This window comes from Trachinotus anak, unplaced genomic scaffold (assembly GCF_046630095.1).
Source record: "Trachinotus anak isolate AG129_WGS33_773 ecotype Australia unplaced genomic scaffold, CSIRO_AGI_Tana_v1 ptg000032l, whole genome shotgun sequence".
NCBI classification, from domain to species: domain Eukaryota; kingdom Metazoa; phylum Chordata; class Actinopteri; order Carangiformes; family Carangidae; genus Trachinotus; species Trachinotus anak.
The window spans coordinates 29,777,065-29,801,967 of NW_027273883.1; the positions used below are offsets into that span (position 1 = coordinate 29,777,065).

The 24,903-nt window shown below is 41.9% G+C and overlaps 1 protein-coding gene across 2 annotated transcripts; it reads left to right on the plus strand.

Moving 5' to 3' along the window:
• Positions 1-308: 308 nt before the first annotated feature.
• On the plus strand, positions 309-21,455 carry sim1a (SIM bHLH transcription factor 1a). 2 transcript variants are annotated; one of them, XM_071470440.1, is made up of 12 exons: positions 309-1,966; positions 2,150-2,638; positions 7,000-7,082; positions 8,846-8,935; positions 9,022-9,130; positions 9,224-9,309; positions 10,482-10,681; positions 10,818-10,924; positions 11,273-11,420; positions 17,309-17,477; positions 18,119-18,512; positions 18,824-21,455. In XM_071470440.1, exons 2-12 carry the CDS (start codon positions 2,464-2,466, stop codon positions 19,540-19,542), a joined length of 2,280 nt encoding a protein of 759 aa, XP_071326541.1. In that variant the 5' UTR covers positions 309-1,966; positions 2,150-2,463; the 3' UTR covers positions 19,543-21,455. The 2 variants fall into 2 exon arrangements, with proteins under 2 accessions (XP_071326541.1, XP_071326542.1); XM_071470441.1 differs by having other exon boundaries at positions 2,244-2,638.
• Positions 21,456-24,903: the final 3,448 nt, after the last annotated feature.

Here is a 24,903-nt window from a genome sequence, read left to right on the forward strand (position 1 = left end):
GTAACCCAGTCCTGGTATACATACAGTAAACACCCATCAGTCTAATACTAACTAATAATATTAGTATAATAATATATAACAATAACAATTGTTTCTGTTACACTGTTTAAGAAAATCCAAATATGATGTCAGATGGGAAACTTTCCATCTAATATTTTTTTTACATCAAAAATAATTTTAGGCTTCATGGCTTCAAGTCAGTTTTGCATCTGAGAAACACATTGAGATTTCTTGTGTGTGTTGAACCTTTTATTAAGAAATTTGTTTTTGTGTCTCTATAATATAGAGAAAATAAAAATGAAGCCCTGATCTTTTCACAGTTCAATCAGCTGTCGCACCTGGGCTGAGTCCGGCCTGATGACTTTTTTAGATCGTCACACCCACATTTTCCACAGAACAGTCTGATTTACAGAAAATCTGCAGTCGAAGAGAAGGTTAAAGCAGCGTCTGCATCATCCCGGGTGATTTTCTCACCGCAGGCTGGAGCCCGTTACCGACTACAGCGGGAGAGAGAGTCATGGTCGTGTGTGCCCGCTTTACCATCGTCGTCCCGTCCGGTGTAGCCTAGATATAAAGCTTCTTTGCAATAGTATGAAACCCAGTTAACACTTAAAATAATCTGATGAATTCTGAAGACCCCGGGAATTCTAATGCATCCAGAAATCATGAGTTCTTGCTCACACTAACAGTCGACTTCGAAAAAGATTTGGAAATCATGAAGACAAGGTTGAATCAGCCGCAACAACACAGAACAAATCTTCGTCTTTGTTGAAGGGAAGTGATGATGTGAGGTGACAGGCAGGTACACACACGTAGCCTTCCTGTTGGCCCGTGTTGTTTTCAAAGTGCTGCTACTGATTCATCAGGAAACATTAGTCCTGTATGTGGGACACAGGAAATATTTTAGATATATATATATATGTGTGTGTGTGTGTGTGTGTATGTATATATACTGGGGAAAAAGGTAGAAATGTTACCAAATCGTGAGTGGACCGTGCGTGCTGATTCACCCTGTGTTCCTATTTTCCAGTGAGAGACTGAACTGATTAAGGTGATCACTTCTAAATATTTGACTTCTCATTTTGATCACATTTAAAACCAGTTTCAGTTTACATTTTGCGTGCAGGGGACGAAGGCTACATAAACCTATGGGTCACGGAGATGAGAGCCATCATAAATAAAACATCACCAGCACTAGAGCTGAGCAAAGCCTGTGAGGCCTCAGTCTCCGCAGGGACACAGTTTAGGCTTCGCATATCCGCCAAACACCACCAGCAGTCCGGCAGACATCCCCACATTATAGATCATTCCTCCACTTTATTAAGGATAATTGTTCGAGTCTGTTTGGAAAATCAAATGTATGAACCAAATTACATACAAATAAAAAAAACTATTTTTTTATCTGCTTCCCTCAGTTACCAAGTGTAACTCCATATTTTTCTGGATGTGGCCTGCAGAAATAACAATTTTAAAAATTACGAAAATTGAAACTAGGCCTATATTCAGTTTCGTAAAGGCCAATATTGTGCCGAATGGAAGAGAAACTCCAACAGACTGCTAAACTGCTTCAAATAATCTTTACTACACGTGTTTGTGTTGATAGAGAATATTTTTTTAAACTGACAGGTTTTTGAAGCCGCTCTGCAGATCATTTTCTGGAACAGAGGCCTGGGCCAGAGGTGAACTTTCACACCAGCCAATCCCCGTTCCTCATGGAGCGCGTCATTATAAAGAGTGACCAATAGTTGTGTGAACAGGGCATCCAGTCGTCCAATAGAAGCAAAGTTGTCTGCAGTGGGCGGGTCTTCGAGCCTCCACCACTGAGGAGACTCTGGATGCGCTGTTATCCATAAAATCACTTAGGATGGAAGAAATGCCAACGTCGGGGATTTCGGAGATTATGCTTGGACACTTTCAAGCCCGAAAGGCGCCACATTAACAAACTGTGGGTTGTATCTGCGCCGAGGTAAGCGAACAAGCACATGTAAATCTGTGACTTTAAAATGCAGCCTCCACATTTTAGAGAAAGATTCAAACAAGTGTCCTTATTAGTTTTACGTTAGCTAGCCCCTCAGTGTGCTGTTTCACAGGCAGATCACACACGAGTGGCTGTCACTAAAGGTAAAGGTCTTTCACCCTGTGTCTCCAGTGGTTCCACAGTCGCCTTTAACAGAAGGTAAAATGGCTCAGAGTGTGTGGTGAGCCCCCCAGTGGGCTGACCGAAACGCCACTTTAATCCTCAGAAATCCAGGAATTAGCCGCGTCCCGCTTGTCGCCAACCAGAGAAACACCTGGAGATATGGGACTGCGGCCGGCCGCCGGCAGCTGTGGGCTTTAGGCCGAGCGGAGGGAAAAGCGCAGTTCCACGCGTGGAGACGTGAAAACGCGATGAGACACCTGGACACCGACTGTGCGCAGCCGGACTGAGAGTGGAGAAGTTAGAAGTGAAACAGAGAAGACAACATGAAGGAGAAATCGAAAAATGCAGCCCGGACTCGACGGGAAAAGGAGAACAGTGAGTTTTATGAACTGGCCAAGCTGCTGCCGCTGCCCTCCGCCATCACCTCGCAGCTGGACAAAGCCTCGATCATCCGGCTGACCACCAGCTACCTGAAGATGAGAGTCGTCTTTCCCGAGGGTAAGAGAGTTGCATCTGAATTTTGAAACTGCAACTGTGAATGAATGAATGAATGAATGACCCCCCCCAAAAAAAAAAAATTGTGTGTACTTGTATATACTTTATATATATGTATATGTATGTGTGTGTGTGTATATATATATATATAATATATATATAGGCCTATATATATTTAGGCTAGACACACACACACACACACATATATATATGCGCGCCTATACTATAGCGCTGTGGTTATTATTGTCAATATTAGGCCAATATTTCCTATTTAATTAGAAATATTATTTAATGACTTAATTTCCATAGGCTATATACATATATATGAATGTGGTGTGTGTGTGTGATTTTTTTATTTTATTTTCACGTAAGCCAATTAGCCTACTTCAGATAATGTTTTGTTTGAAATTATTTGAGGGTTACTCTCAAGAAAATGTCGAGGTGGCGAAAAAATGAAGTAAATGTTCATTTGAATGATGGATTTTTAGTGCGTGTAGTTCAGTGTATTAATTTCTCCTGCTGTTTAGGCTCCTATTAAAATATTTCTCCCTGCAGTTCAGTAAAATAGGCCTTTGTCACATCGCATTACGGTGACAATTAAATAGTGTATTATGTAGTAGGTTATATAGGCCAATATCAGTCTAAGGATAGATAGATAGATAGATAGATAGATAGATGATTAGTTAAAGTTGTGTTTGAGTGGAATGAATTCCTCCCTGAGCGGATCAAGTCAGCAGCACAGTCTCTTGTGTCCCTCTGTGCCGCGGCCCGTGTCCCCAGCCTGCAGTGATGTGGTTTCTCTGCGGGCCCCTGGCGGCCCCTGCCAGCAGATTATCTGTGATGAGGCTCCATCCTGCGTGACTGCTGCGGAGCCGCGGATATTAGTATGATCTGTGCATGTGATCCCTCAAAATATGGAGCTCCTTGTCAGAGCAAAGCAGGCTGTAGGGAAAGTGGAATGACCAAGAACATTACGGGGAAATACATGAAACGTGGAGCCCTATACTGTGAGGGCCGGGCAGCTGCATCCAGTTATAACTTATTAGCTCATATGAATCATTTACATCACTGGATTCTCATACTTCAAAATAAGATGCTTTGCAGCACAGTGTTTAGCGTGCAGGGTTAATAATTCTTGCTGCAGGCTGTTTTAACAGTGATGAGACGCGTCATTATCATGTCAGAGCTTTGAGTATTTATAACCTAACACTGCTTGTTCTTTGTTCAAATAAATGAGCTCGACCCTTGATCTAAATGTAATATTCATTCATGAAGCGCACACTGCAGAATATATGGCGGCCATATATCACCGTCCGTCCGTGTACATTATTCTTGAAAAATTAAAATGAAAAAAATGTTTCAGCCAAATATAAATATTATTGCATGTGGCTACTGCACGACACACGTTCCAGTCAGTCAGCTGGAAATCCACTTCCGTGGTGCTATCCGTGGATCCCAAAACACGAGAGCAATAATGAAATAGGCCACATATATATATCATATATACATGTTGAATAAAGCTCTGCAGAAAGCAAGATGCGGGCAGAGTGAAAGTAACAGGAGTATTTCATGATCAGGTTCATTTGTTGTGATGAAGAAGCTGCGGACACAGACGCCTCAGCCGCGCGTGTGTGAGCGAGTGTGTGTGTGTGTGTGTGTGTAGGGGGAAGGTGTGTGTGGGGGTATTCGACAGGGTCAACGGACGGACGGACTTTGACATCAGCGTGTTTCCCTCCCGGGTGAAAGGACACGGCATCTCACACCACAAATATCTCGCTACATTTTCTCCACCGCGGCCTGAGCACTTTAAATTGAGAGGAAGGATAAAATCACTGTGTGTGTGTGTGTGTGTATATATATATACACACACACACACACACACACACATATATCATGTTTAGTGTGTATTTGCTAAATTAGAAAAATTTAATAATATTTCTATCTCGTTTATCACGACAAATATAATTATTAACCAAAATCTTATTATCGTTTATTTATTAATTGCAATATTTTAAAAAATCACAAACAAAAAGTCATAAGAAAGTAAAAGCAAAAGGATCAAGATAAGTGTGAAATGTTATTGAGCAATAAATAAATAAAATAATAATTTAAAAAAAGAATTACAAAAAACCTCAAAGTTCACTTCCAGGCTTTCCCCCCAGCTCTCAGCAGCTTCTGGTGCTGTATTGCTGAGACCGTCTGATATTATGGTGCCGATTTCTTTCCTAGAAATATGCAGCGTTTCGTTGTTCAAGACCGTAGTTGTAAATGAGATGAGGCCTTTTACTCATGTTGGAATAACTCTACTGTAGATCACTGTTCCACATGTTGTTGCTCTGCTCTGATTGAAACGTCAAAAATCAATGATCGGTTCACTATATTCATTCATTTATTTGTCTGTTCATTAAGTCACTTAAACATGTCTTCTAATGGATTTCTTGCGTCTGTTGAAGTTTTTAATGAAAACAACAACAGCACCCCGACGCGTCCTAAAGCATCACAGGACACACACTTATAGGCCTGTTTGTTTCTTCTTTCACTGTGAAACACTGAACTCTTCCACCTCCTGAAGCCGCTCAGTCCCGCACATGAAGGAAAATGGGACTGCTGGTGGAACTGCTCATGTCCACGCTGTGGAAATAATGCGGCAGACACGAGGTTTTTGTTAAAGGTTAATAAGCGAGAAAGGTTGAAAATCACTGCTCTTCTGATGTAAACTCATCATAGCAATCAAAGCGGGAGTAGGCTTGTTGTTAAAAGAGTCTCACATCCTGTCTAAAATATAACGAGATGATGAAAATAATTCATCAATAACATATTGTGTTTAAATAATAAATCAATTAACTGGATGAAAATAAAATAATATGCTTGGGAGCTTAGATTCACTTTGTGTCTTCAAAGTCCTACACTTTGACCCCCCTAATTCTTCTTCTTCTTCTTTTATTATTATTATTATTATCATCATCATCATCATCATCATTATAACATGCTGTTGTTGTTATTATAGTGGGCCTTCAGGACCTCTGTGGTAACAAACTGAAGCGTGTGTGAGCTGCAGCAGCGTGAATAGACGCCTCTGTCAGAAACTGATCACAACACAACAGGATGAGTAAAGAGCCGTTAACGGGGAGAGGCCCCGGCTCCCTGTGCGGAGCCCACTCGCAAACATTTAGCAGTTTCCAGCCTCAGTCGAGCGCACTGAAGGATTTCAGTGCCTTATATCTCCATTGATTTAACTTGACTATGACATGGAAGCCGGGGGAGGGAGACTTTGGCTCAGGTGTTGGAGCAGGTTTAGCCGCTGGCTCCTGCGTCGCCGGTTCGAACCCCGGCCGGGCCAGGAGGGGGGTCCGGTGCAAAACCTGTCAAAAGAAAGATGCTTCGTTGTGGCGACCCCTCAAGCGCGCAGCCGACAAACAACAACAGTAAGAAATGTGAGCCAGTATTTTATTGAATCATTTGGGGGGGTAAGTTGAGTGTGTGTGTGTGTGTGTATGTGTATGTGTGTGTGTGTGTGTGTCTCTTAATGCAAATGTGAAGTCCATATTCGCTCCATATGAAGCAGGGAGGCGGCGGGGCGCTGTAATCCCTGCATGCGGCCTGTTTATTCAGCAGAGCGGGATTTGCATTTCAATAGGGGGCTGCTGCTCAGACACCTATTTGCTCTGTTGGCTGCGCTACTGTGCTTCACACCATTGGACGTGTTGTTTTTACTACTGTTGTGACCGCTTTAAGAAAATATTTTCACGCTACGATACTTGCAATGATCCGGTTCGAAGTCCGGTCCAAGTCTATTTTTAGGTCTGGTGCAACCTATTTTTAGAGCTGTGGGCTGCAGACCACAGGCCCAACACAGTGCAGGACTTGGTTTGTTTCAGACTTATGATGGTCAGTGCTGCAGTTTAAGGAGCCTGAAATACTGTGTGTGTGTGTGTGTGTGTGTGTGTGTGTGTGTGTGTGTGTGTTTGTGTGTGTGTGTGCAGTCTTAGAACGGAAAGCCTATTCAGAAACTGTGTACTGAAGGATGAAGAAGTAAAACAGCCCAAATTAGACTCTATTAGTCTGTAAAACCAGCTTATGGGACATAGATATTATTTCTCTCCACATTTACTGTAATTAAACCCTCAGTTGTAGCGATAATGTATAGAACACAATAAAATCATGTAGACTGCCATTATCAATCTATGATGAGCTGCTGTTATTAATAGCAGGCAGTCAGTAAACAGGCTGAACTGTACAATGAGACCCTCTCTTGGTTAACAAGGTTTTCAAACATATTGTTTATCTTCTGCTTTCCCTGTAAAAGAATACATTGCGTTTATTCTAATTATATTGTTTCCTCTGTGTTTGTGATTTGTTTACAGGCCTTGGGGAGTCCTGGGGTCACGTGAGTCGTAGCAGTTCTCTGGATGGAGTCAGCCAGGAATTAGGCTCCCATCTATTACAGGTACTTACTGCTGTGGTTTTGTGGTATTCGCACACAAGCAACAGCAAAAAAGGAAAAAAAAAATTGCGTCTGACTGAGATGCTACAAGTTGACATAAAAGATCCTACAATGTTCATTAGAATGACATAAAGAATTCACCCTAACAAGATATTTTTAGTTGTATTGTTTTTTTTATTCAGCCTTAGGTAGACTGTGTTTGTGTGGTTTAGTGGCTGCTGCCATCTGCCTCCTGCTGCCTTCATTTTTGTGAAGAGTGAAATGAGCTGAACACATTCCTGGTCACGCACAGAGCCAGTCTATCCTGCAGCCCCTCTCACATCAGCGATAACATTAGGGAGCAGGGCTGCAGGCAGGCCAAACAGGGCTACACACACAGGCCAGCCACAAAGAAGCACAGGTTGGCTAGTGCTACTCAGACCCACATGAAGGCCTCAAATGTTGCACCTTTATTCCTCTTTGCTGGTCTGTATAAAGGGTACAAACATGGACTTGGTGGAGGGTATGCCGGCAGCAGAGGAAGTCACAAAGCCAGATCGATGTATGTGTAAAAGGGAGAACCGGCAATGGCGGGAAAGGACGCCTCTGATTCCTGTTGCTGTCTGGCATCACACAGTGGGGCTGCATTATGTTGGCCTGTTTTGATTCAGTGTAAAGAAGCAAAGCTGGCATGATGAAGGTCTTCTTCAACAGAAATACAGAGAAGTCTCTGTCGGCTGTGAACAGGGCTATAGAGGCACAGAGAGCTACATGTTACCCAGTCAGGGCTGCAGGATTGTCAGAGTCACAGAGGCCCACAGGGCTACAAGCTGTCAGACAGGGCACCAGGCTGCTGAAATGGTTTCATAATGATAATCTAGCTCCACTGCTTCAACGGATATGCTGGTCAGGGGGACAAGTGGCTACATGCTAGCCAGAGAGGACCAGAGCTACAAGCTAGCAGCTGTGGACATTAGGTGCTTGATAGATGCACTTCTTCTTTAAGGTTGAGGTTACATGACATTGACTCTTCTGTCAGACGCTTTTATCCAAAGCGACTTACAAGTGAAGGACAATAGTAAATCTACAGTGCAGTGGGAAACCTTTGTGTAAGTGAGGGGTAGATCATTATTATCACTTATATTCATCATTATCAGTATAATTGGTATCAGCTAATTTTACAAAAACTACTAACAATATATTCTTCCACTCAGTTTCCAGTTCATTAGGGAGGCTACACACAGCTCAGCTGAATGCAGTCTAATTAACAACAGCCAGTAATAAATTCTACCTTCATGAAGGTGATAATGCTCCATTTCTTACTGATGAAAATGGAGAAATATTAGAAACACTTCCTTCTACAATGATTTACGTTTGAACGTCAGCACAGACTACAGCTTCTAAAATGACCATAAAGTTGAATCAACACCTCTCTGAGAGCTACAGCTAGAACTTATTACATGGCTTTTGTATTTGACTACTTTAGTTTGAGCTGGATGGACCTAGCAAACTGGGAACTGTCTAATGCACCTGCTCATTTAAAGCACATGCTACATGTCATTGTTGTTTGATTTTGTTACTTCCTGCCCTTCAAATCCTGATTTCATCAATGTTGTTACGGCAACCAGTGATAATATCTCCACAGTTTAATGACAAACACTATGGTGCTTTCATGTTGTCTGTGGAATGGACTCAAGACAATTGCAATGATTTCAGTGACAAGCAAAAGATTTTTTGCCTTTTGTCAGTATCTAACATAACAATTCTGTTCTTATAATTTCTTTCAGACATTAGACGGCTTCATTTTTGTGGTGGCTTCAGATGGGAAAATAATGTACATATCAGAAACAGCATCAGTCCACTTGGGTCTGTCGCAGGTTGGTTTGGAAAAACTAAACGTGACTGTCTCTGGTATGTTGTTCCTGACGCTTCACAGTTCTGAGGTGAATTCTCATTCCAACAGGTAGAGTTGACAGGAAACAGCATTTATGAATACATCCATCCAGCAGACCACGACGAAATGACCGCTGTCCTCACAGCACACCAGCCTTACCACTCACACTTTGTTCAAGGTAATCAGCAACCCGGACCTGTTATACTGTAGATGATATGGACTCATCCAAAAACTTAAATAACTTTTCTGTCATGTTTTTTTTTCTCTGCAGAATATGAGATGGAGCGCTCCTTCTTCCTGAGAATGAAATGTGTCCTTGCTAAAAGAAATGCTGGTCTCACCTGTGGAGGCTACAAGGTAGATCATAAACACCAACACACATCTTTACTTTATGTTTTTACTTTTTAACTGACGATTCAGAAGAATTAATAATGACTCGTCCTGGTTGATGTTAAATATCATGTAAATCTGGCCAGTATGATGTTGTCAGTAAGTGTTGCATGGACAAGGTTGACCAGGACCATGGAAACTATAGGAGATTAAGATGCTTCTTGACCATGGGAAATATAGTTGCCAAACAATTTAAACTCAAGGTCCACTCATTTGTTTGTTGGAGCTTTTGATTGTGTCACACAATCTTCAGCAGCAGATGGAGCTTTCACAGTTGTTGAACTGTAACTGCTCAAACTTTCCATTTCTTTGAGGAGCTCTGGTCCATGTTGCCTTAAAGACTGATCAGATTGTTTTGTCAGCTATAGCTGATATATTGTGTGGCCATATTGATTTTCCATTTTCCATATTTGCCATTTCCTGTTTTCAAAAAAATTAAATTACTTACACACTTCTGTCTTTCCCAAGTTCCCTTTTTTCTTAATCAGTGTGAAAATGTTTCAACCACAAATGGTCCAATGGTTGTCTCCAGCTGCTGTTGGTATGTCAAAGCCTGAAGAGTGGACATTTGGAGGATAAGTTAGCTTCACAGGGAAGCGAGTTATTAGCTGGGTACACATGCCTGTATGTTTGGTCTGAATTTGTTTCCTACCAGAGTGAATTTTAAATTTAAAAAATGAAAAATAGAAGAAAACACCAGAAATGAATTAATTATTAATAGCAGCAGATCAAACTCGTAGCCCAGTGATAAAACAATACAATGGGTGTGTGTTGCTTCAGGCAGACAGGACGTTCAGTTTGAGTGACAGTTATAGCATAATAATAATACAACTATTTTATCTTTCATCACAACAGTGTAAACAGAAATACTCTGCTCATGTTACACAGTCATTTATCAGGACTGTGCACTTGCCAACACAGCACCTCACTACATGACGATGCTTTGTGGTCCAACAGAAGTTGAGCCAGTTTCAACTAATTTGCTTGACAAGTCCATGTGTTCTTTTCACAGAGTGGTAAAGTTTGTCAGTTTGAAGCCTGAGGTAGAGTCCAGGTGTGATTATTCAAAAAACAGGCAAAGACAAGGAATGTATGGAATCAGATTGATATTCATGTGTCCATCTGTGAACTCTGGCTAGGTGATCCACTGTAGTGGCTACCTGAAGATCCGTCAGTACAGCCTGGACATGTCCCCGTTTGATGGCTGCTACCAGAACGTCGGGCTGGTGGCTGTTGGTCACTCACTGCCGCCCAGCGCTGTCACCGAGATCAAACTGCACAGCAATATGTTCATGTTCAGAGCCAGCCTGGACATGAAGCTCATCTTCCTGGACTCACGGTATGTCCTCTATGTCACAGCGCTCTGTGTTCCCCTGCATACAGTCCATATGTTTGCGTGTGGCTTTGTGTTTGAGAGTGTGTATTTGTAAATGCTGGGAAACCTAACGATTCCTGAGAATGTGTGTGTTGCTCAGGGTTGCAGAGCTGACAGGCTACGAGCCTCAGGATCTAATAGAGAAGACGCTCTATAATCATGTCCACAGCTGTGACTCCTTCCACCTGCGTTGTGCTCATCACTTGTGTGAGTTAGGTTTGTTTTACCTTCTTACAAATTCTCTACACACACACACGCACACACACACACACACACACACACACACACACGAACAAACAGTACAGATACTGTACATAAAGCTTTACTATGTTATATTATGTTTTTTTATGTTATTCCATAAATTTATTTATTTTAGTATTTGTATATTGAAAATACAATAAGATAAAATAAAATACCAATATTACCAATATTGCTCCAATATTAGCTCCTATACTTTGATGTGATCATATAAACTATTATAAACTGTTATTTGTTAGGATTTTTCTCAACAATAATCTTTTGCTGTTGTGTGTTTCTCCTCTTCTGTTCCCATAGTGCTGGTGAAGGGTCAGGTCACCACTAAGTATTACCGTTTCTTGGCCAAACAAGGCGGCTGGGTCTGGGTTCAGAGTTATGCAACCATTGTACACAACAGCCGCTCGTCCCGACCTCACTGCATCGTCAGCGTCAACTACGTTCTCACGTGAGTATCTGAGTCTGTCCCTGCACGCTGCTGCATTTACCTTTGTGATACGAGTCTACTGGGTTGTTATCTCGATGTGTTGGCGGTGAGCCATCATTGCTGTTACTGCACCTAATTTCCAGGAGATGACATGCTCATCAAGCAGCGTGATCAGGACTTTGTCATGTCTTTTCTTAGATCCAGTGACTGTAGGCTGCTTCAGATGTCAGCCATGGCAACTACTGCTGCTTTTACTGTGTGACAGAAATATCTGTATCAGGAGCTACTTGGTCAGAATCAATCATTTAGCTTTGTTTGTTTTTAGTTAAGCTGATGCAGTCATGTAGGGCTGGGCTATATATTGTATAGAATTAATTAGATTAATACACGTTTTGGTTTTTGCACAATGTTTAGAATGTCTACATCATTAAAATCAGAGTTTTTGTAGATGGACACTGCATTGAATTCAGTCTCTCCACACTGTCTGAGACTGTCCACACTGACTCCACATGTCTTTTGCTGTCTCCAGGCGACTAGCTGCTCTGGCTGCCCTGAAGGGAATTTAATAGTCACATCTACAGGAGGGACAGACTGAAAAAATACTCTGACCTCTTGAGTTTGAGTTTGTCGATGAGGCATTATCTTAAGAGGTGAGGTCACAGGACTCGAGCGATCAGTGTGCAGCTTCTACTTTGTTCAGTCTGTCCCTACCTGCTGGGTGGCTAATGCTAGTCAGCAGCTGTCTGCAGATATCAGGCTGAGGTCCTGTCAGGAAACACAAAGAGAGATGTAGAGATGTTGTGTAGATATTTTTGCTCTGTCTTTGCTGAAGCTGATAATTAGAGTAGACGTCTGTTCTCTGCTTAATTGAATCATCTGCTGGTGACAGTCCAGAGCTGTGTGGGATAACCTGTGTTTTCTGACTGCGCATAACAAAGACAGTCTTTCAGGTGCTGCACATGAGTTATTATTAATACTCAACTATCTTGTACATGCAGTCATAAAAAATATAACGTTTCAATCATGTTCTAGTATTCCCGCATTTTCAGGGAAAAACTGATTCAAGTTGTGAATTAACTCCAAGCCTAGAAAAAAAGTGTTCTCCTGTTAATTAAATGTTTTACAAACTACAGTATATTTGACTTGGTTCTAAAAAATGTCCAAATATATAAAAATGTCTGAAAATAGTACAAACATTGAAGCCACAATCCACCGTTCACAGTCCACAAACTAAACTTATCTGATCTCCATTCGCACATTTTTACCTTGATGCAACCAGTTGTGCATTGTGAAAGTCGTAAATTGATTCTAATAAGATTAACTAGTTTATGTACATATTTCACAATTTTGAGTTTGAACTCAGCAGATGAACACTAGATAAGAGATTGTTGAGCACACTCACTATACTCTTTGCAGGTAACCATCAGCATCTTGAATCTTCTCCATCACAACCTTTCACACAATTAAAGCATATCATTTTAGCTGTTTTCTAAGCTAGCCTTGTGTGTTAGCAACATTGCTAACAATAACAAACCTGGTGATTTTGTACATTTTGGTTATCGAAAAAAAAAAAATCACAAAAAAGCCCAAACTGATGTCAAGTCTTGTGCTTGTAACCAAAGCCTGATCCTGCTCACAGTGAACCACACTGTTGAGCTTGGTGACATGTTCTTTCATTAGCATGAACACACACATTGCACTCTACTTTGACTCAGTAGAGGACCAAATGTGTATTAATCCGCCACTGAAAACAGTCCCCAGCAAATCTGCAATTTCCTCCTCTAATAGTCATTCTAAAAGATTTTTATTTTCAGCGGGAACTGTTTTTCTCAGATTTGAGCACCACACACTGGTTAGAGAGGTCAGAACATGTTGACAGTCAGACTAACCAATTGTTGGTCTCGGTTTTTTATGGGATTAAATGGCGATAAGAAAATGGAGGAAGCAGCCGATGGACATCTATCAGATGGATGTCTGAAACATGTCCGGTGTGGACTGTACCTTAAGTGGTTCAGAGAACTGATGGATGGCTGGAAGATTATTGATGTAATGCTCACTACTGATCTTTCATGATTTATTCTGACAGACAGCAACTTGTGGACACAGTAATGTAAAGCTTGACCATTTAATCCAAAAAAATATAAAACCACTGAATCACTGTTGTATATTCATTATTAATAGAGGGAAGCAAAGCTGAACATTTATTTATATGGAAATGTTATGGATTACAACTTTATAGACTGGCAGCAGTATATACAGCCAGCAGGTGTCAGTCAGGTGGGTCTGGTGTGATATGACTGAAGTGTCTGGCAGGTCCAGGGCAGAGAAGGGCAGCTCAGATCTCTGTTGTGCTGTCATTCTCTGCTTTGATAAGATAATGAGTATTGATACTGGAGATTTACGCAAACAGTTCCTGTGAAGCAATTAACTGGAGGTTAATTGGAAATATGACACGTGTTTGTTGAAGCCTGGTTTGCAGAATCTGGCAATAAAGAAACTTTGTGAAGTCATATTCTGTTTTTTTAAGTCTTCGTTGTTGTTGGCTGAGTTAGAAACAAAGGAAATGATGAGTGATTATGATTCTGGTTTCTTTCAGGGAAACCAGAGCTTTCCTGCTTTTCCTGCCTTTGATGGTAGCAGACATTGCACCTCTATCACTGTATCTGCTGCCTTGTCCACCAGTTATGTCAGAATGTCTGAGCCCTTTGTTATTACGATTGCTAAGAGTGCTCATGTGTTGGTTGTTACCTGTGGTGGCCTCTCTGTGCTGCCGTCAGTCATCTGGTAGCTCTGCCTGAAGCTGGAGTCTCACTGGACCGAGGTCACACTGACAGTCTGACAGCGTTGGTTTGCCACTCCTGATTACAGGCTGCTATTTTTCACCCCCGTCCAATAAAATCAAGCTGTAATCATGGCAAAGACTCTACCTGCATGAGCTGCACTCTTATTGGTGAGTGAGGGCTTCCATTTCCTTGCCTGTTATCCCATTATTTTATTACAACTGATGTGCATATTTCACAGATGTACAAGTGAGCGCGTGAAGGAATACAGCCTATAAAACCCTCCACTAAGCAGCACGGCTGGCTGCATTCAAAGGCAGGGAGCAGCTTGACACACGTTTCCTCTACCTCCTACATCAAATCCATAACAGGTTTGTGTTTATGGCCTTTTAATTGATAGGCTGTAAACGTGATAAGTGTTTATGGGCTCCAGCTTGCTGTCAGGGGAACAAAGCCTTTTTTCCCTCCTCCCGCTCTCCTTTTTCTGCTTTTGTAAATCTTTCTGAGATGCTGTGTGGATTGTGCCACACAGTGATGGTGGAAATGAGGCTGTATGCTTCTTTTTGCATAATAAATGGGACAAAAGGCAGACAGAGGTAGGCAGGAGTCAGACTTTTGTGTCGTGTTGTTATCAGGAGCAGAGGTGGTTTTAGTGTGTATGGCCGTGGATAAGACAGGTGATATGGGCACTTCACCTGCATGTGAACTCCCACTGTGTGTTCAGCTCTGATAACCTCTGCGCTGTGGACCTGCCACTGCCACTACAACCTGACAGTGATTTAGCAATTCTTCAAGTAAAGGCATGTCTGCCGCAAAAGCATGTAACCACGTGTTTTATTTGTCTGACTCTCACAACAGTTATACTGTTTAATCAGTGCTGTTGCTATTCTTGCTGAGAATAAACTCCTCACTCTGCTGTATTGAGCACGCACTCCAGTGGTGAACACTGTGTCAGGGTGCCATACAAACACTGTCATGTATCTACACTCTGACGCATTTAGACAGCATAACAACGTATGTATACATGAGCAGAACAAGGACAGAACAGAGCTCTACTTGTTGCCTTTATATTAAAAGTTCTTGGAGACCTGGCTCCCAACCTGGGGGAAGAGGAGAAATCTGAAGAGTCGCAAGACAATTAACATGATAAGAGAGAGTTTGGCTCAAAGTTAGACTGATATATTTTACTTGAGACTTTACTTGAGAAAGAGAGGGGGGTTGCATGAAAACAAAGGTCCCATTGCCGGGTATCTGAGCAAGAACAATGCGTCCATGTGGCACGTGCCCCAGCCATGAGGCCGTTGTACCTAGCAGCAATCCATTTCCACACAGACCTTTCAGTGTCTGTGTGTTCACCAGGTCGCTGAAATCAATGAAGGTATTGACCCAAGTGTGTGTCTTGTCTGCCAACCATCTCTTTTATGTTCACATGGTGCCAGTAAGCTAGAGCTGAGACAAAAGTGGTGCTTAGACCATGATGGCGGGAGACAGTGGAACACGATGCTCCAACATCTCCTACAGGTGTTCAGCTGAGATCTGGTGACTGTAAATCAGGGTCTGAAACAGGCAGCACGTCCGAGCTATCAGCAGCTCAGCCCCTGTTTTAGAGCAGCTCAGCCAAAGGTTCAGAGAATATAGTCTGTGCAAACCATGGACACATACTTCAAACTTTAAGCAACACAGCTTCACTCAGTAAATCTACTCCAAATCCAACTAAATCAGATACCCAGAAAGACCCCCCCTCTTCAACACACATATGTTGTAGGCAACATGCAGTGATAGCAACTCTTCTGGATAAAAGAACAGTTATAAACTAAATGTTTTTTTAGCCCATTATTGTTGATAATTAGCTCCTTAAAGCTCCTGTTTGTTCTGTACCGTTGGACGTACTGACAGTTTGACTGAATCATGACTCTGATATTTGACATTGTTGTGAGTTTCAGATGTTTTTGATACAAATTGTGAGCTCTGAGTGTTGATATTTGATGACTTGTTGAATGATCTAATTCATCTGATTTGGTTTGGAGATCAGTTTGGTCTTCTGATATGTGAATAAATGTAACCTGTAATATAAGACACAAGGAGCTCTCAGAGGAACGAAGGCTGGAGGCCCCTGCCGTAAAGGCAACAGCATATGAGTCATATAATTTACAGACTCATCAGACCATCCAGTGACTTCTGCCACCTGTTGTTCTAACACTCATGGATTCCTCCTGATTCGTGCTAACAAAATGCACTTTAATTAATGTTGACATTGTGAAATCAGTGTGAACGTGTGAAAAATGATTAGCCTCATATCAACAGAAAATGGTAACATGGTAACAACGCTAACCAAGGCTAAAGATTTAAATTTCTGGCTGCCAGCATAATGAGCGTTGCAGTAATTGAATGTGATATACTAGGTCTCCCTCCAAATGTAACCAATAGGAATCCTATGAAATATGACTGCAGGTATGTGTGAATTTGTGTTTGTGTGGACAGAGACTGAGACAAACGGGAGATGTGTGCAGAGAATGGATCACTATTTGTCTTAAGTGAACCCTGTCCAGGTTTTCTGTTGTCTCAAACCTGATTCATCATCCATTGCCAGATCTGTAGAACACTTTAGTGAGAAATCAATTCCAATTTCCCAGTAGTGAGACGTCCAAGCTTCTCCTATGGGCCTGATTTAGCCAGACATAGCCTTTAATCTCCCAGTGTATTTGATTGGACAGCTTTCCCTCTGTAGAGTGTTTGTTGAAGGCCTTGCTGCAATCCTTCTGGTAAAACAAGCGTCCCAACAGCCGTTCCAGCCCCCTCAGCACACCCCCACCCCTTCCAGCATTCATGCTCACAAACACACACACACACAAACACACACACACACCAAAATACAAAGACACATCTCTCTGCACGCTTCTCAGCACCATGATGAGGCTCTAATTCCTAAACAGATGTTAATGGCTTTTTGCACCTAGAGAAAAAGCAAACAGGCAGGTACACACAAGCTGTTTGTTTTCTTTAATAATCAGCTCACTGGGATCTTTCCTCATGTAATTGTGGAATGTATTAAATCTATGACATGCAAATGCAAAACATCAACAATATTGCTGTGAATGCACCACATGCAATTTCTGCTTGTGTCCTCAGGGAGACAGAGTATAAAGGCCTCCAGCTTTCTCTGGACCAGGCCTCGTCCAAGGCGTCTTTCCCCTACAGCAGCAGCAGCACCGCCAACAGCCTCCTGGACAACTGCAGAACTCCCAAGAGCAAGGTATCCCGGCTCAAGACCAAAGCTAGACTGTCACCATACACACAGGTGAGGATTCACTGGACTGTTATTTAGTAGCTTTGAATCACACACATGAGGCTGACGTGTAAAAACACAGTGCAGGGTTAGGGTTAGGGTTAGGGCATATGATTAGCACATCCTTGTGTCTACAGCCTGTGTGACTGTCTGACTGCTCATGGTTCCTGCCCCATCCAGTGTCTTTGTGAAAACTGTATACCCAGCTCTTAGTAATTTGATCTACGATTTCAAGTGGTGTGACTCTGCCAAGTTTGTCACAGCCTGGCACTGTTCCTGGGGACTGTGGTAGGCTTTTCTCTGTGGGACGACTAGCTCTACATTGTCAGTGGAAAACATGCCAAAATTAAAACAATGCAAACTCCATAATCATTTATTGAAGTATTATTATTGTTACGACAAACAAATTATTACAAGATATGTAACAGAGGTGCTCATGTTAGTAATTAGCTTGTTTTGGAGCCTGTAGTGGCTGCAGTGTCCTAAACAGCTGCTTCCTTTTCTTCTACCTTTAATGTCCAAGGCAAACATTCAGAAATAAAGTCAGCTGTTCAGTCGCTGTGGAGCTGACGATCTTAAATGTAGCTCCCACCTTACTTAAAGGCTTTCTATTATCTCTTTTCTTGTCCCCCTAACAACATTTCTGTCTGCAGTATCCTAGTTTCCAGACAGAGCGCTCAGAGTCTGACCAGGACAGTCCATGGGGCAGCAGCCCCCTCACTGACTCAGCCTCCCCTCAGCTGCTGGAGCAGAGCGAAGGCCTGGATGCCTCCTGTCTGTACAGGCAGTTCACTGATGCTCGCACACCCTGCTACAGCCCTTCTGAAGAGCAGCACCACACACACCTCCACACACATGGCCAAGGGCAGCGCTGCGAGCGGAGTCGCTGTGAGGCGGGCCGATATTTTCTGGGAGCACCTCCGCCGAGCGGCAACATGTTCTGGGGAACCACCCGCTCCATTATACCATTAAACAAGAGTTCCTTGGAGAACCATGATGGATATCACAGCAGCATGCCGCACATCACAGCCATCCACAACTACAATGGTGAGGACTAAGACCTGGGTCACGTCCAGTGTAGAGACTGATCTCTAGCTGCTGATAGACAGTCTTCACTGTGTCCAGAGCTCCTGATAGATTGATTGGTAATGTCATCTCAGTCCATCACAGTAAACACTGGAAACTCACTTGATGCACTGTATGCCGCTGTTATGCCATGTAGTTAGCATCTTGTTTTATTCATTTATACCAAAAGCCCTGCAGGATTAAGAGGAACATGAGCCATGGCTGCAGAGAATGACATTAATTCCTGTTTACGTTCTCACTGCACTGACCGCTGTCACTGTGTCCTTCTGCAGGTCAGGGCCACTGGGATGAGGACAGTGTGGTCAGCTCTCCAGACGCAGGCTCGGCCAGTGACTCAGGGGATCGGTACCGAGCTGATCACTACCGCTGCAGCCTACAGGAGCCCAGCAAGATTGAGACGCTGATCCGAGCCACGCAGCAGATGATCAAGGAGGAAGAAAGCCGACTCCAGCTGCGCAAGGGCCCTCCAGATTCCCCACTGGGACCAGCCAATGGACTGCCCAAGGGCCCTGGTCCATGCTTCACTCCTGAGTATACTCAGGGACCCCTGCCACTACAGTCAGTGGTGTGTAGAGGGTTGAGTCAGGTGATCAGCCCTGCAAAAAGCCCCACCCCCCTATCAAGGCTTAGCAGTCCAGGATCTGAGCGCCTCGACAAACCCAAAGACTACCTCCAGACAGACCTGTCCCCCCTTTCTTTGCCATTACACCACTCGTTTGGTCGGTCGGGCTCATGCTCGGCTTCTCCCCCCCTGACCCCAGCCCTCTACCCCTCCCACACTCACCCACGGCCCTATTTGGACAAACATACAGCCTACTCTCTGACAGGCTATGCTCTGGAGCACCTCTATGACCCGGAGAGCCTGCGAGGCTATTGCACCTCCACCAGCACTGGCCCCACCCACTACGATATGACCCCACACCTCCGCATCCCAGCAGAGCAGACCCCCGGACACAAAGGCACCTCTGTCATTATCACCAACAGCAGCTAACGCTGATGGGACACCTGCAGTGGAACTGCAGTCTCATCAAGCTGGTTACTGCTGTTATTACACTGAGCCTTTTTCATTCTGGATCCTGTTCGCTGTTTTTCCATCATAGCGATCAACACCAAACCTATGGAGCCAAATTCCCACTGAAATATTGCTCAAACTTCAATATTTAATCGAAGACTGTAGTTAATCAGTGCAGTTTTCTCTGAATGGGTGCTATGTGAATATTCACAAGAGGGAAAAACTCTCACATTATTAAAGCAGTGCCTCTAATTATGTGTCATAGATAATGCTGTGGCATTGCAGCTTTTCAAAAGGCTGAGTTTATGTTACTTTGATGAATTTATTTGTTTTCTCAGTGCAGAGTCAGGTACAAAGTTTTAGAATTGACTTGAAATAGACCCAATTATTGATTCATTTTCAAAAAGGTGCGACCCCATCTGAAAGGGACCTAAAGACAGTCAGGCCTGATCTGAACAGAGCCAAAGAAAATGAATGCTGTGACATGTGTAATGAGACAGCTGTACATTTGACCACAGCTGTCAGGCTGTATGATAGAACAGATCACTGATTCACTGTGAAGACACTGCAGAGGTCGCAGTGTGCAGAAATCGGTTCTGTCATCCTGAACTCACTAATCTTTCCAGCACTTTAGCAGAGAACTGGTGGGTGGAGTGGTGGTCATTGGCAGCTGTCAGGCAGAGTACAGTACAGTAATACTGTACACTATCTTTCTGCCAGTGTTTCATTATTGGCTCAGTATTGGTTTGACTTTCAAAGAGGGAAAGTAACACTAACAATATTTTAGTCAAATTTGATCAGTATGATGGAAACAGAATGAAAACAGGACTCAGTTGAAAATTGTTGGAGTCTTGCTTTAACATCTGTCCTCATCCCCTGGTGTACAACTGTTCCATGACTTTTAGTTTTTGAGCTTTGTAACTTTTTGCACTATAAGAGATGGAGTTCTCGTGAGCTCTCCTTCTTTTTCAATGCATTTGGATGAGAAGAAACGACAGGGTGGGGTGGGGTGGGGTGGGTGTGGTGCACTTTTGCAGTGATGCAGATGAAACAGCACGGGTTGACCCTGAGGTGAGAAGTATGTCATTTTAAACTTCACAGACTAATATGCAAAGCCATTCTCCAGATGTTTCTCTTCACTTTTTGTAACCTTTCAGGAAAGTCACCACAGTAAAGAGAAAAACCGACGCATGAATCATGAACATGATCAGTATGACTGTACAGAGAGAACAGTGGATACTGAATGGATTGGACATATTTTAAGGGGTGACACAGGATGTCTGCTGCTTCACTACCTGGTGGAGACCAATCACGACAAGACAATAAAATGACATGATGTATATTCTACAGAATTCTGTGAACCATAAAATAAAGTATTGTTCAAGGAACTGACAGACAATATGGGAAATATTGTGTTTTCCACCATGATGTCTGTGGTAATCATTTCCAAGTGACTGCAGCAAGACTGACACTTGTGACCATATGCAATTTGACCTGTTGAATGCTGGGTATGGCAGCTTAATTGCATTCATTTTGACCGATCCCTGAAGCAACTGTTAATTATTGTTCTGTGGGCATGTTTGTACAACAGGATTTAAGTTTTCTCTTGGATTTTCTTCTTTATGTCCTCTTCAGTCCTTAGATTAAACTATATTTATACAAGTTTGATTTTTTTTCCGTTTTGTCAATGCCTGAAATGTGCTCCATCTCTTTTATTTATGGTGTACTGTAAATATGCTCCAAAAAGAAAATGCCTCGACATTTTAGCACATGGGCAAAACTGTATTTATTGAGTAAATGTTTATTTGTGATTTTGAAATAAAGCTTAAATCAAATCCAGTCAAACTGCTTGTATATTGCTTGTGTTTTTGACTGAATCAAATTCTCAAAGAAGACAAAATAAAATAATTTTGCAGAGATAATTTCATGTTTTTTTGTAACATCTAATGTTTTGATAAAACATTCAAACAATAAGATCATATTTATAGTGGCAGTTTCAATTTCCTTACCAGAACAATGTGAACACCATATTTCCCATGAGGAATGAAAAAAAAAAATCACAGATGAAAATATAGTTCACATGTGGTAAATTCACATGTAGGCACATTAGGTAGGTACATGTGGTTTTTGGGTGTTTTACACATAATTAAAACTCATTTTTATTTTAATGTTAAAAATAGTGTGCATGTCACGTTGTTATTATGATCAAATTGTCACTGTGGGTGAAGCACATTTAACATGAACAAATACTGTATGAATGTAGTTCCACATGTTTTATCTGATAAATTCATATAATATATGACCATGTAATTTCAGGTATGAGAAATATCCGACAACACATGTAAAAACATCAGTTCCACGTTGGTGAAGCAACAATTCACATGTGGTAAATTCACATATAAGCACTTGTTTATCACATGCAACAACATGAAATTGATTCTGTGTGTTTGGTCATTTTATATGAGTAACATGAATTTTACCTGCACTAATGTGAGCAAAACTGAGCTCAGCAACATATAGCAACATTTGGTCTTCAAAGGTTAAGTTAAAAATACTATTAAATGTCACATAGCCTTTAGGAAATTCGCAATTTATCATTTCACAGGCTTTTTTTGGTATATAAACGATAGCTGTGTGAATTTCCATTACAGCACTTTCAGTTGATTTATTTTTTTTCTATTTTTGTTTTGGTAAAATCACACTTAAATTTGCACAGGTAATGTGTGGCTGCACTGGAAAATGAAGAACACTGATAGAAATCAATATGGCAGAATCTCCAATTAGGCCTGTAGACTTGTTGGTGTGTGGAGATTCTTCCAGGCCTCTGCCTTGCCTATTACAGCCATATTAAAAGCTTTTCAACCTGCTGGTAATTCCTCACTTTAGCTCTTCTTTTAGCAGCTTCTGTCCTCTCCAGCTGCTTTTTCACTCACTGTCACTGAGGGTGATGTAACTCTGCCCATTAGGTACAAGCACGTTGCTAAGAAATCGGCAAGGCAGCAAGAAGCAGTGTCAATAGCAAGGCAGGCTGGGAAGGGCTCTGGGGTTAGGCCAGTATAATGTGCAGACATTAGCCTTTTATCATGAAAGAAGATCTGACTCTCAGTGTAATTCACTCTGAAATTTTGTATGTGATGCAATTTGACTGATTACAGAAAATACACAAAACTACACAGCAAGGTTGAGAGTGTGTATGTTATTGTTTCTTATCCTGTCAAAGGAGGCTACATGCAATCCAAGTGTTGCAGTCTGGTTTGTTCCCTCAAGCAAGACACTTGGTACTACCAGTGCTTCATCACTCATATTACACTGGGGAACAATTTGAAAAAAAAATTCTGTTGAGTTAGATTTTTATGCTGATTAAAACTAAAATTGGCATGCTGATTCCAAAATTGCAGTCAGTTTTTTTCTAGCACGTCAAGTTTTTTCTCCACAGCTTACCCTCCAGATAAGCAAAATTCCACTGATTAGCTGTAGTAAGACTTGCCAGCTGATTACGATTGGACTCATCAACAGCTACGTGGCAACTTGTTTGTTCAGTCACAATGAGACAGTGCGGTGAGAGGAGTGTGCAGCTCCCAAGAGGTCAGTACTATCAATATCTGCAAACAGAAAGCTAGCATAGTAGGAATTAAGAGGATTTGTGCTGGCTTTTCTCTTAACCTTGTAACCACGGGCATACCGTTGTAAGTTCTATTTCGTTTTACGCTGTTTTTTTAGTTTTCAAAGCTTGTAACTATTCCATCTTAGTACAGTATTTTTCATATTTTTTAAGAAAACGGGGATCCTATAGTTCAAAAACTTGACGTGATAGAGAGAAACTGAGATCAGTTTAGGATTCTGCACCCAAAAATTAGTTAAAAATAGCTGTCAGACCTAACTCAACAAAAATTGTGTTCCCCAATGTAATCAACATGTCTGCAACTTCCCAAATACATAAATTAACAACATATCCTGATTATGCTAATATAAAACAAAATCGTATTGCAATTACATTTCCTACAAAACATATTTACTGCTGTAGTTAATTTGTATAGCAAATAATTTCTAGGACACAGGGTTGACAGGGATACAGCAGCCAGGTTCTGTAAATACCTGTGTCCCTGTGGGCCACCATAGTCACTTAAGATAGGGACTCTCACACATGTACAAATAAATAATTTAAACACCAAAAAAAAAAAAGAAAAAATAGCTGCTGGAACCTAATCTGGCCCCTATCATGTCAGGTGATGTTGTGTTTTAACAGTGCAATAATCAAAGTGCCAAAAAGTTTTGTCATTGGTAAACCAGGTTTGTCTGAGCATAACAGAAAGGTCTACAGACTCTCACTCCCAGTTTGTCACATACAGACACTTGGTCAAGACCTCTTGGCGTCAACATCATTTTTCAATGTGCAGCATACACTGCAACATTATTAAACGTTTTTATGGTTCTGTTTAGGCACTCACAGCACTTGGTTAATGTTAGAGGTGGATTGTGGTGTGGATTAATACAGAAGTTCAATGTGTTTACTACTAAAATGTCATGTGCTCTTGCCTCATATTGGACAATGGACTGCAGCCTGCAGTTGGCTTGATTTATGCCTCTATTGAATTACCCTACACATTTCTAGTGTGGCATGTTAAAAAGTAACACCAAGGGATCTGACCAAGCCTCTGTGACTCAGAGCAGTACCACACCACATTCCTCAAGATATCTTGTCTGACAGTGGATATATATTCCCAGGTATCACATTGTTGCAACATTTTACCACACCTTACTCCAAATAAGGTTAAACTACAGTCTAAACATTAATATGTAAAAATGCTATTCGATACCAAAATCAGCACTGTCACATGTTCTTACCTAATTAATATTACATGTGTCTTGTCCTTTCACCTACTTAATTCCGTGACACTAACTAGATTTGAACAATATCTACTAAGTTTATACTTTCCTTCTACCTCCTTATCTATATCTATATTGTATTGTATTTTTTTCTCTCCCCCATAGTTTGTGCTTCCTCTCTCTCTCTCTCTCTGTTCTCATTCCGCAGGTATCTCTGCCTCTGGAGCGGCAGGATCCAGATCCACCACTACTCATCTTTACTATTAACCGCTGTTATCTGTCATCATTATTGATAACACCATTACCCATACAGCTGTTCCTGGTCTCTCTCCCTCTCTTTTCTCCTCTCTCCTCCCCCGAGCCACCCTTTTTCCGGTTCTGTTGGAGGTTTCTTCCTGTTAAAAGGGAGTTTTTCCTCCCCCCTGTCGCCAAGCACTTGCTCGTTGTGGGAACTGTTGGGTTTTTCTCTGTAACAAATTAAGGTCTTGACCTGACCCTGTAAAGTGCCTTGAG